The 13,293-nt window shown below is 39.3% G+C and overlaps 1 protein-coding gene across 1 annotated transcript in view; it reads left to right on the top strand.

Moving 5' to 3' along the window:
• Positions 1 to 13,293, top strand: part of LOC136031222 (uncharacterized) — a 49,624-nt gene that overhangs the window by 15,569 nt on the left and 20,762 nt on the right. Inside the window, exon 2 of the mRNA XM_065710620.1 lies at positions 7,441 to 7,632. Coding sequence (XP_065566692.1) covers positions 7,446 to 7,632 — 187 coding nt within the window. The 5' untranslated portion in view covers positions 7,441 to 7,445. The remainder of the gene's footprint in view (positions 1 to 7,440; positions 7,633 to 13,293) is intronic.

Raw genomic sequence — 13,293 nt, forward strand, 5'->3', positions numbered from 1 at the left:
CGCTGGAAGTCCTCAATAATGGATACTGTATCCCTTCCTGGTGCAGACTTTGATTCAGATCACTCACTCCTGATGTCCAAACTCAAGCTAAGACTGAAACGACTCCCTAAGACGACAAGAATCCTTAGATTCAGGACAGAGCTGCTTCGCGACCCCATAAAAAAAACTTCACTTCCCTCACTACCGTCAAAGAGATTGATGAACTGGCTGAGCATGCAACTTCTGCGGTTTTGGAGACAGCAAATGATGTCCTCGGGAGAAAAACGAAAGACGAAAAGCCGTGGATTACTGAAGAAATAATCCAACTGTGTAACCAAAAGCGTCTCTGCAACATCAAAGCTGGCCCATGCAGCCGAGACACCTATAAATATCTCAAAGGGAGAATCGAACGGGAAGTCCGAAAGGCCTTGCGTAACCATGTTACCGAGAAATGCAAGGAATGCGAAACCCAGTTTAGGAACGGAAACAGTCAAAAACTCTTCAAAACAGTTCGTGAACTGTCTAGCAGGAAAGATTCCATCTCCACAGCAATCCTAGACAAACAAAACAATCCCATCAACGACGCAAAAATGAAGCTCGAACGATGGAAGGAATATTTTGAAGATAAATTAAATCCGCAGATCATTGCCGATCCCAGCATCCTAAACTCCTTCCCCATTAATGATCGAGAACCTCCACCACCACTCTCAAAATCAGAAACTGAGGCAGCGATAAGATCCCTGAAACGAGGGAAGGCCCCAGGACCGGACGGTATCACTGCTGAACTAATTAACATTGACTCAGAGGACGTCGTCGAATTGTACCACAAAGTTGTGTCAGCCGCATGGTCAACGGGCCACGTCCCACAGCTATGGTGTAAGGCAGCAGTGGTCCCAATCCACAAAAAAGGCTCAAGAAGAGAGTGTGAGAACTACCACTTGATCAGCTTGACCAGTCATCAAACTAGAATACTGACCAAAACTCTCCTACGTAGAATCCAAGCAATTACAGTCTCCGTTCTGGGTGAATACCAAGCTGGCTTCCGACCTGGACGATCGACCATTGACCAAATCTTCACCGTTCGCCAGCTCATGGAACGCTTTTTCGAGTTCAACAGAGACCTATATCATCTCTTTATTGACTTTCAGCAAGCCTTCGATTTAATCTGGAGGAAAGGTCTGTGGCACATCCTAAGACATTACGGTATCCCCGACCTAATCGTCACGATTATTGAGAATATATACAGCCAATCCAGAAGCCGGATACTCACCACTGATGGACTCTCTGATAAATTCTCAACATCCTCGGGAATTCTATAAGGATGTATTTTGTCGCCCCACCTGTTCAACCTGTTTCTTCATGCCATACTGTCACTGATACCAGACGAACATGGAGCCAAAATAGGTGGAGTCCTAGTAAACAAGCTCGTCTATGCTGACGACATCGACCAGCTCTCTACAAAGGCCGCTGATCTCCAAAGACAAGCAGACTGTCTCAACGAAGCCACAAAACCTTTTGGCATGCAAATTAACGCCAAAAAAACGAAAGTTATGGTCACGTCACGCCAAAAGCAAGCAGCTACTCCTTCCATAATGATTGACGGCCAGCCAGTTGAAACGGTCGACCAATTCGTCTACCTGGGCAGTCTCCTCACAGCGGACAATTGTCATACCTCCGACATCAAACGCCGCCTAGCTCTTGCTAGCTCCAGTTTTAAAAGGCTCACAAATATCTGGAAATGCCGAAACCTGTCGAACCAGCTGAAAGTTCAACTTTTCAACAGCCTGATTGTGCCAATTGCTATATATGGGTGTGAGACCTGGACCTTGAAGATCGAAAATGACCGCAACCTACTTGCATTCGAGATGAGATGTCTCCGTCGCATCGCAAGAATCACCTACACTGAACATGTGACCAATGAGGAGGTGCGAAGACGGCTGAAGTCCCCCGACACAATCCTAAATAAAATCAAACGACAACAACTGCGATGGCTCGGGCATGTCAAGAGAATGGACCACGACCGTCTACCAAAAATCTCCCTCGAAGGAACCATAGACGGATCTCGACCACGAGGAAGACCTAGCAAGAGGTGGATTGAAAACTTTGACCGAAAGCGCATCGTTGAGTTGACTCGAACTGCACACGATAGAACAACGTACCGAGCCCTAGTTCATGCCCTGTCAAAAGAAGTGGCCCCAAAACGTCCCGCGAGGATGGACGGGACTTAAGTAAAGTAAGTAAGTAAGTATTACCTAGTTTCACTTCATTTCCCTTCTGATTTTTGTGAAAAAGTGGGTTCAATTCTGCTTTCAACTTCTTTTTATCTGCAAAAAGAAAATTTAGATACTCACCTACTTTGAACATATCAATCTATGCAAGTCTGTATTAAAAGAGCTAGTGGAAGCAAATTTCCCTTCCGTTTATGGAAAAGCAGTACCTACTGATATAGCTTCTCAATGGGGGCCTCCCCAAGGCTACTCAGGGTGACTCAGGTGGTGGATATGAGAAAACCCCTCGGATATCAGGAGATTCCTTCGGATAACTAATGAGAAGGTGCGGACCAAGGAGGACCCTGTTCCTGGTGTCCTTAAATAAAACTGGGGCTCCTAACTGCAGGGCTAATCAAGTCCTAGTCCCAGCTATGGGTTAAATAGTCAGCTAGCTGAAAGCTGAGAGGGTGGAGCACACCCAAGATGGAGGAAACAGTTGGCTGCAAAGGACAGAGGGGAGTGGCCTAGTGCTGTCCTTAAACAGCCATGAAATCTTCTTCTAGAAAATTGTAATGGATCAGCTGAATAAAGAGAAAAAAACATGCTACTGCGTTCAGGGCAACCAACGAAAGCCAAGATGAAATAGCTAGTTATATTTTGCACACAAAGATTTCAACGACCAGACGGTTTGGGAAGATTTCAGCAATTTCCAACTTCTCCTTTAGAGGATGAATGTGGTGCAGAAGAGAAAAGCCCTATCCTAATTCAGAAGACCCCAGTTTATCCTGGCACTTTAAACGTTAGGAATTTGGCAAAACCTAGGAAACTAGAAGTAATAGTCAAAGAACTCGAAAGATACAGACAGGACCTCATTGGGCTCTCAGAAACCCATCTAACTGACTGAGGAAATCAGCAATGCAGCAACGTCACACTCCCATAAATGTTACAGAAGACACTGACTGATTGGGTTTCTTTTGACGGATAAAGCCAATTCTGCACTCATAGTCACAAAACCAGTCTCATGATGATTCAGCTATGAGCAACAGCGCAGAACAGTTCCTTCATCCGAGTGTATGCCCAGGACTCCTCCAAACCAGATGAAGAAGGTGTTTGTTTTTATCAACAACTTCAGGCTATAGCTCTAGCATTTTATCTTGGCACTATAAACGTAAGGACTTTGGCAAAACCTTGGAAACTAGAACTAATGGTCAAAGAACTTGAAAGATGCAGACAGGACCTCATAGGGCTCTCAGAATCATGGCTCAGGGGAACAGCGATAAGGCGATATCACGCTATCATGCTCCCGTAGATACAATGGTCAACACCAGTAGGGCGTTGGGTTTCTTTTGACGCGTAAAGCCAAATCCGCATTCATAGTCACAAAATGAGTCTTAGAGCATCTCATGATGATTTGGCTACGAGCAAAAGTGCAGATCATTTCCGGCATCCGAGTGTACACCCCTGACTCCTCAAAATCAGATGAAGAAGTTGAGTTTTTTTTGTCAACAACTTCAGGTTCTAGCTGACTAAGTCCCAAAGAAAGATCTTGTAATAGTGATGCATGACTTTAATGCTATTGTTGGCAGTATTTTGGACAAGGATGGTAGGCCACTTGGCAATAATGAAGTCATTAAAGAAATATGTTAAAGCCGTTTGGATGAAAAATTGCTAGAGAACATACCTCATAAAGTGGCTGTTGCCGTTTGGACAATAACCAAACGGCATTACAGATCACATCATCAGTGATTATCAGGCTGGTATCTGCTCTAGATGATCTACCACAGCTCAAATTTTGTAGTAAGACAACTTGGGGGGAAGCATCTTGATTTTGGTAAAGAAATCCTTGAACAATTCATTGATTTCAAGCAGTCTTTTGATCCTGTATGGCGAAACGGGCTATGACACATTCTGGCACACTGTGATATGCCTGAAAAGTTAATTGATGTTATCCAAAATATGAATGACTACCACAGCTACGTTCATACCCTAGAAGGGCGGATAGAAGGGTTTTCAATGACTTCGAGTGTCCTTCAAGGTTGCATACTTTCTCCCCAACTATTCAAGCTGCTTTTTCTTGCTATCCTACCTCCACTAGAAAATAAATTAGGCCTGAATATTAGCGGAGTCTCCATAGACGCCCTAGCTTATGCTGATGACCTCAATATCCTTACTGAAACTATACCTAGATTACAGTCCCAAGCTTCTGAACTATAATTCGCTGCAAATAGCTTCAGAGTGACCATTACTCTGAAGAAGACGATAGTCGTGGATACAACAAGAGACCCCTGCACACCTCCCGCTCATGTCATAGTAAGCAGCGAAGTAGTTGAATCTGTTACCCAATTCGTATAACTAGGGGGCCTTCTAAAACCAGACAGTAGTTGCAGTGACGACATAAAAAGAAGACTTGCATTAGGAAGTGCAAGCTTCAAGCGAGTGCACTCCTCCTCAAGAATAAATATCTATCAATACGACTAAAGCTACGACTCTTCGACTTCTTAATTTTTCTTTTCGACCTATACACCTGCGAGACGTGAACTCTGAAGCTGGAGGGCGAGTGAAAATTTTCAGCATTCAAAATAAAATTCACTCACTGTATAGCCGGTATGACATACCTCAACAGAGTCTGTAGCCAAGAAGCAACAATACTCCAGAGAGTGCCCCAACAACAACTGGGATATCTGGGTCACGTTCATCAGATGGAGAAGTCACTACTGCCAAAAGTCATTCTTGAAAGTAGAGTACACAGCAGTCACCGCCCCATTAGACCAAGGAAGAGCTGGTGAGACAACTTTGTAAGTGACCTTTTGCAACTTTTCAACCAAGCAAATGACCGAATATCCGACACAAAGCTGATCCTTGAACGTGTAAACAAGATGGCCCCAATGCAACCCAAGAGGTAGTCTAGGACGCAAGTCAGTAAGTTAAGTTGTGACAGCTGAAAGTGCTGGGACACCTGCCTCAATACCAAGACCCCAACGTTGATGATTCTCTTAAGAAACTTCTCTTTTTTTTACGAAGACTTGGTCTTTTCCCCATACCCTGAGCCACTATGTGAAGAACTCGATAATAAATTTAAAGTTGGTTCAGTGTTTCTATATACATTAAAGGCGTTTGATACTTGTGATCATTTGATCTTATTAAAGAAATTGGGAAATTGAGAGGTTAGGGGGAGTGCGCTGTGACTTTTTATCTTATATTAAAAATCGAATCGTTTTTTGTGAAATTGTTGGTCCATCAGTAGATCATAAATTAAGATGTGGAGTTCCATAGGGCCCCCTTTGGGACCACTATTGGTCGCATTGTATGTAAATAACCTATGCTCAGCACTTGGTGGGCTGTATATTGAAGTTGGAGGTGCCCAAAGACAAGAGGACCCAAATCAAGCTTTAGTTCTGTTTACTGAAAACACATGTCTTACAAGTGGCAGAAAAAATAGAATGAGGATTACTAACTATGACAAGAGATAGTACACCAAGGGTTGAAAAGTGAAATCACCTAATGCTGAATCATTAGAGGTCTCAATGGGTAATTTTTTCTAGATAGTCAAATTATTATCCTTGGTTAAAGAAATTAAATGTTAAATCTTACTGTATTGAATGTGTACCGTCTGTGAAATATTTAGGCATAATTGTGGGTAAGACTCTTAGTTTCTCAAAATACATACAATGCATATCACCTAAAATTGCTCAGAATGTAGGAATTCTGAGAAACCTGAAATATTTTTCCCAGTTAATATACTTAGATTGATATATTTTTCGATTATCCACCCTTATTTGATTTATTGCTGTTTTGTGGGGTCATCTACTTTTCAGAAACATTTGAAGTCATTTCATGCTCTTCAAAATTCGGTGATTTGGGTTCTTATTAATTTGATAATTGGATGCCAGTAAGAGATTGTTATAAAAAAAATTAATGTTTTAACAGTTTCAGGTCTTTTTAATTTTTATAAGGTTCTTTTTATGTTTGATATATTGTATAAAAATGCACCTGAATGTGTGATCGGTGTGTTTGAGAGTGATCAGCCTGAATATGAGACAAGGAATTTGTCATTAATAAGAAAACAGGCTAGGAGGTGTACAAGGTCTGTATCTTCTATTTGCCATGTTCTTCCTTCTTTATGGGGGTCCCTTCCTTATGATATAATTCAAGAGGAAGAAAGGTCGACTTTTTGTAAATCGATTTAGGATCATTGTTTTAGTGGTTATGATTAATGTTTTTTTTTTTTTTTTTTTTTTTTTTTTTTTTTTTTTTTTTTTTTTTTTTTTTTTTTTTTTAGAGTAGGGAAACAGCATAGAAAAGTATTGCTGTACTAGAAATACTGTGGTACAGGGTCTGAAGTGGTTTATTTTTTTTGCTTTTTTCTTCTTTTTTTATAGGAGTAGGCTATCCATTGAGTCAATAACTGTTAATAAATAAATAAAAAATATAGTTCTTCCAATTTTTTTGAAAAACATATTTTTGGAAAAAGGTTTTTGAATTGATCAAGATCGATATTCTAATCTTTTACATATGGAACACTTACAATTAGTTTTTCTTGAGAATTGAAGAATCAAGGATCAAGAAATGGTAACTTCTATCTTAAACTTGCAGTATGAAAACTTCTTATTTGTTTTATTGTGTGTTAAATGTAAGGGAAAATGCCTGGCGATCTTAAATTCTCAAAAATCTTTTTTAACGCCATTGTGCTTATGGCTCTAAGCCTTATGGCAAGTTATGTCAGAGGACTTGCTCTGAGATCAGCGGCTTTTAAGATAAAATAGAGTTTCTCACTGGCAAACAATTCCAATATTGCATTTGTCATCGTACAAATTATGCAATACAATAATCAAAAAAGAGCTTCAATCTTAATTCAAAAAAATTTTGAGTTCTTTAAATCATTAAGTTATAGAATTTTATAAAAGTCATTGAGGAGCCAATTTGGTTAAGTTGATTTCTTTTTTCTCCCATTTCATTTAGTTTTAGCATCAATGCATTTAATTGACTCATATGCTCTAAAAAAAAGACAAGGTAATTGGGATCTTCAGGTCGAAACTAACAAAATTGTGTCATGTTTAATTCTCTTTTGAATTTCTTTTATCAATGTGGTTGTTTGGGCGTATTAACAGTTCAAATATGGCTGTGATTGAGGCAATTGGCGTTACTTTTATTCAAGGAAAAGGATGCAAACTAAAGAATGATTTAGCAATATACGAAAAAGATAGGAAGTAACAATCTTAATCCTTTAATCCTAAGATACGTCTTTTTGCAGGAAATATGGAAGACCATCTGCATTCCAGCCTGACATTATCAGTTAAGAAAATTAAAAGAAGATCGACAATAATTCCTCGTCGGCCATCTAATGTATACAAAGCAAGTGATCAAAGTCCTGATAGGACTCATGTAAGAAAAATCTCGTTAAGGAAGAGTATATCAGCCCATGATCCTCTGATGAGTATTCGAAGTAAGTACTACCAACATCAGTTTGCATGCACAGTTTCCAACATTAAGGAAGAAGTGAATGGAAATATGAGGTCTAGTGAGCTAAGTCATTGTTGTACTGGTTGAAATTGTTATGTTGAGTTGAACTCAACCTTCAGTTGTAGATCTAGAATCCAAGTTAGGGACTGGAAAAGGTTTTTTACTTGCACAGCTACACCTCCACCTCATTTCTCCTAAATCTGTAAAGACAGGTTTAAAAACACAGTTACCGGACATGATGCAAAATCTGAGAAACCCCAGATACAAAAAAAGATATAGCTAAAATTTGTATTGTATACAATACAATTGTATCTAATTAAAAAAAAATGTATTTTTGGGGCATAGATAAAATAGTATATATATATATATATATATATATATATATATATATATATATATATATATATATATATATATATATATATATATCCCCCCGCGCGCGTAAGTCGTTACGCGCCATATTAGTTACGCGCCATTGAAGTTGTGTCCCTGAGTCCCACCTGTGAATATAGATAAAAGAGAAAATATTTCTCTTTTCGTTATAGATATATATATATATATGTTTTTAACTACGTAAAATTTGCGAATATACAACATTCTTCGATGTCCCATTGTCTGTGCATATAAATAGATTGTCAGGTTTACCGACTCTTGAACATGCAACGTAAATTTGGCCATGGGGATAACAATCCGTATTCAGATCTATACCTCATTATTCTAATGATTGCCCTTGAGCTTTGTTGATGGTGATTGCTAATCGAACATTCCCTGTGTCCCCGTCGTCATTTATATATCCCCCTGTGCCCCCGGCATCCCCGTTGTAGTTGTGTTCCTGTGTCCCGGTCGTCATTTATATTCCCAGTATTCCGGTCGTCATTTGTGTCCCAGTGTCCCAGTCTGTAATTTCTCTTTGAGCGTCCCGGTCGTCTTTTATATTCCCTGTGTCCCGGTCGTCATTTGTGTCCCGGTGTCCCGGTCTGTAATTTATCTTTGAGTGTCCTGGTCGTCATTTTTAGTTTTTTTTTTTTTTTTTTTTTTTTTTTATTTTTTTTTTATTTTTTTTTTTTTAGTTTTTTTGTAGTTTTTACCTTTTTTAATTTTTTTTCTTCTTTTGTATTAATGCTAAAGCCAAGGTTCGAACCTGGAATCTCTCGGACCTAGAACCTGGAACATAACGCTTTACCAACTCAGCTACTTCGGCTTGAATACATTCGTTTTGAGCAGCTTCCTCGGCTGTTGCCATTGTAGGTTCTTCAGTCATTTTACAATTATAAATTTCTCTTTCAACGATCTTCTTAAAATTAAAAATTTGTCTTTGAACGATTTTCTTAAATACCTGTGTCCTGGTCGTCATTTATATTCCCTGTGTCTCGGTCGTCATTTGTGTCCCGGTATCCCAGTCTGTAATTTCTCTTTGAGTGTCCCGGTCGTCATTTATATTCCCTCTGTCTCGGTCGTCATTTGTGTCCCGGTCTGTAATTTTTCTTTGAGTGTTTTTTCTTTTTAGTTTTTTACCTTTTTTCTTTTTATGGCACTTGGTATTAACCAAGTGACATATAGCAGTCGCCAATTCTGTCGGTCTGTCTGTCGGTCTGTCTGTCGGTCTGTCGGTCCCGGTTTTGCTACTTTAGGCACTTCCAGGTAAGCTAGGACGATGAAATTTGGCAAGCGTATCAGGGACCGCACCAGATTAAATTAGAAATAGTCGTTTTCCCGATTTGACCATCTGGGGGGGAGTGGGGGCCCGGTTAATTCGCAAAAAATAGAAAAAATGAAGTATTTTTAACTTATCAGCGGGTATTTGGATCTTAATGAAATTTCATGTTTGGAATGATACTGTGTCTTAGAGCTCTTATTTTAAATCCCGACCGGATCTGATGACATTGGGGGGAGTCGGAGGGGGAAAACCTAAAGTCCCGGTTTTGCTACTTTAGGCACTTCCAGGTAAGCTAGGACGATGAAATTTGGCAAGCGTATCAGGGACCGGACCAGATTAAATTAGAAATAGTCGTTTTCCCGATTTGACCATCTGGGGGGGGGAGTAGGGGCCGGTTAATTCGGAAAAATAGAAAAAATGAAGTATTTTTAACTTATGAGCGGGTGATTGGATCTTAATGAAATTTGATGTTTGGAATGATATTGTGTCTCAGAGCTCTTATTTTAAATCCCGACTGGGTCTGATGACATTGGGGGGAGTTGGAGGGGGGAAACCTAAAATCTTGGAAAACACTTAGAGTAGAGGGATCGGGATGAAACTTGATGGGAAAAATAAGCGCAAGTCCTAGATACATGATTGACATAATCGGAACTTATTTGTTCTCTTTGGGGTAGTTGGGGGGGGGGGGAGTAAGTCTTAAAAATTAGAAAAATGAGGTATTTTCAACTTGCGAACGGGTGATCGGATCTCAATGAAATTTGATGTTTAGAAGGATATCGTGTCTTAGAGCTCTTATTTTAAATCCCGACCAGATCTTGTGATGGGGGCGGGGAGTTGGGAGGGGGAACCTAAAACTTGGAAAACACTTAGAGTGGAGGGATCGGGATGAAACATGGTGGGAAAAAATAAACACAAGTCCTAGATAGATGATTGACATAAACGGAACGGATCCGCTCTCTTTTGGGTAGTTGGGGGGGGGGGGGGGGGGTTAATTCTGAAAAATTAGAAAAAATGAGGTATTTTTAACTTACGAACGGGTGATTGGATCTCCATGAAATTTGATTTTTAGAAGGATATCGTGGCTCAAAGCTCTTATTTTAAATCCTGACCGGATCTGGTGACATTGGGGGAAGTTTGGGGTGGGGAGACCTAAAATGATGGGAAACGCTTAGATTGGAGGGATTGGGATGAAACTTGGTTGGAAAAATAAGCAAAAGTCTTGCATACGTAATTTACATAATTGGAACGGATCCGCTCAATTGCGGGGGGGGGGGTAATTCTGAAAAATAAGAAAAATAACGTATTTTTAACTTACGAAGGAGTGATCGGATCTTCATGAAACTTCATATTTAGAAGGACCTCGTAACTCTGATATCTTATTTTAAATCTCAACCGGATCAAACGTAATTGGGGGGGGGGCAGTTGGGGGGACCGGAAATCTTAGAAAATACTTAAAGCGGTGAGATCAGGATGAAACTGGATGGGAAGAATAGAAACCTGTCTAAGATACGTGACTGACATAACTGGACCGGATCTGCTCTCTTTGGTGGAATTGGGAGGGGGGAGGTAATTTTGAAAATTGAGGTATTTGTAACTTACGAAAGGGTGACCAGATCTTAATGAAATTTGATATTTAGAAGGATCTTGTGCTATAAAGTTTAACTTTAGGTTCTGACCTTCTCACAAGTGCCAAATGAGCTCTTGGCTCTTGGCTCTTCCGACCTCGTACCATATGAGCTCTCGGCTCTTCCGACCTCGTCACAAGTGCCATATGAGCTCTTAGCTCTTGTTTCACTTTTCTTTTTCTTCTTTAGTTTTCAGCGTCACTATGAAATATATATCGCCGAACCTGTTTTTTAACTAAAATCTGGTAGGCATTGATGACCTTATCCAAGTCAAAATCCCAAACCCAATCATCATCGCTATCATTCCAGTTTTGATATGTTTTGACTCTCGCTGTCCAGGTGGATTTTCATCTAACTGCGCGGTTTTGCGTTCTTTAGCCGCAAGCCTGTTTTCTTGCTTACTTTCTCTATCAGCCGCAAGCCTGTTTTCTTGCTGTTCTTGTGATTCCTCGGCACGCTTTCTTTTCTTACTTTCTCTATCAGCCGCAAGTTTTTTGGCATAGACTCTTTGAGCAGCTTCCTCGGCTGTAATATATAAAAATAAGTTGTCTGTGTGTGTGTGTCGAGTGACGTCATGTTTGTGTGTCGACTGACGTCATGTTAGTCGACTGACGTCATTATAAGGATTGAGCTGTATGCGTCATGAAGTTTTTTGTCGACTGACATCATGTTTGTCAACTGATGAAATTATATACCGGGACACAAATGACGACCGGGACACAGGGAATATAAATGGCGACCGGGAACCTCAAAGAGAAATTACAGACTGGGACACCCGGACACAAATCACGACCGGGACACAGGGAATATAAATGACGACCGGGACACAGGGACATAACTACAACGGGGACGCCGGGAATATAGATAGATATATATATAATATATATATATACTAGCTGTTGGGGTGGCGCTTCGCGCCACCCCAACACCTAGTTGGTGGGGGCGCTTCGCGCCCCCCCCAAGCCCCCCCGCGCGCGTAAGTCGTTACGCGCCATAATAGTTACGCGCCATTGTAGTTGTGTCCCTATGTCCCACCTGTGAATATAGATAGATATATATATATATATGGTTTTAACTACGTAAAACTTGCGAATATACAACATTCTTTGCTGTCCCATTGTCTTTGCATATAAATAGATTGTCAGGTTTACCGACTCTTGAACATGCAACATATAATGGTCCATGGGAAAACAATCTGTATTCAGATCTATACCTCATGATTCTAATGATTGCCCTTGAGCTTTGTTGATGGTATGTGCTAATCGACCATTCCCTGTCCCGGTGTCCCGGTCGTCATTTACATCCCCCTGTTTCCTCCGGTGTCCCCGTTGTAGTTGTGTCCCTGTGTCCCGGTCGTCATTTATATTCCCTGTGTCCCGGTCGTCATTTGTATCCCGGTGTCCCGGTCTGTATATACATTCGTTTTTTAGTTTTGTTTTTCTCCTTTATTTTTTTCCTTTTTTTTTTCTTTTTTAGCTTATTTAGATTTTTAGATTTTTTAGTTTTTTTATTAGTTTTTAGTTTTTTTTTCTTTTTAGTTTTTTTGTCCCGGTCGTCATTTATATCCCCCTGTTTCCCCCGGTGTCCCCGTTGTAGTTGTGTCCCTGTGTCCCGGTCGTCATTTATATTCCCTGTGTCCCGGTCGTCATTTGTATCCCGGTGTACCGGTCTGTATATACATTCGTTTTTTAGTTTTGTTTTTCTCCTTTATTTTTTTCCTTTTTTTTTCTTTTTTAGTTTATTTAGATTTTTAGATTTTTTAGTTTTTTTATTAGTTTTTAGTTTTTTTTTCTTTTTAGTTTTTTTGTAGTTTTTACCTTCTTTTTAGTTTTGTTAATTTTTTTTTACTTATGTCCTGGTCGTCATTTATACTCCCTATGTCCCGGTGCTTTGTTGATTGCTAATCGAACATTCCTTTTGTCCTGGTCGCTTTCTCTTTGAGTGTCGTCATTTATTTTTTTCTTTTTTAGTTCTTTTAGTTTTTACCTTTTTTAGTTTTTTTTAGTTTTTTAGATGAAAATTTTTTTTAGTTTTTTCCTTTTTTTCTTTTTAGTTTTTATTGGTTTTTACCTTTATGTTAGCTTATTTTTCAGTTTTTTCCTTTTTTTTTAGTTTTTTTTTTATTTTTTATTTTTTTTAGTTTTTTACCTTTTTTTAGTTTTTTAGTTTTTTTAGTTTTTTAGCTTTTTTACTTTTTTTATTAGTATTTAGTTTTTTTGTAGTTTTTGCCTTTTTTTAGTTTTTTCAGTTTTTTTTTAGTTTTTTATTGGTTTTTACCTTTATTTTAGCTTATTTTTCAGTTTTTTCCTTTTTTTAGTTTTTTTTAGTTTTTAGTTTTTTTAGTTTTTTACCTTTTTTTAGT

The sequence above is a fragment of the Artemia franciscana genome, chromosome 9, assembly GCF_032884065.1.
Source record: "Artemia franciscana chromosome 9, ASM3288406v1, whole genome shotgun sequence".
NCBI lineage: Eukaryota > Metazoa > Arthropoda > Branchiopoda > Anostraca > Artemiidae > Artemia > Artemia franciscana.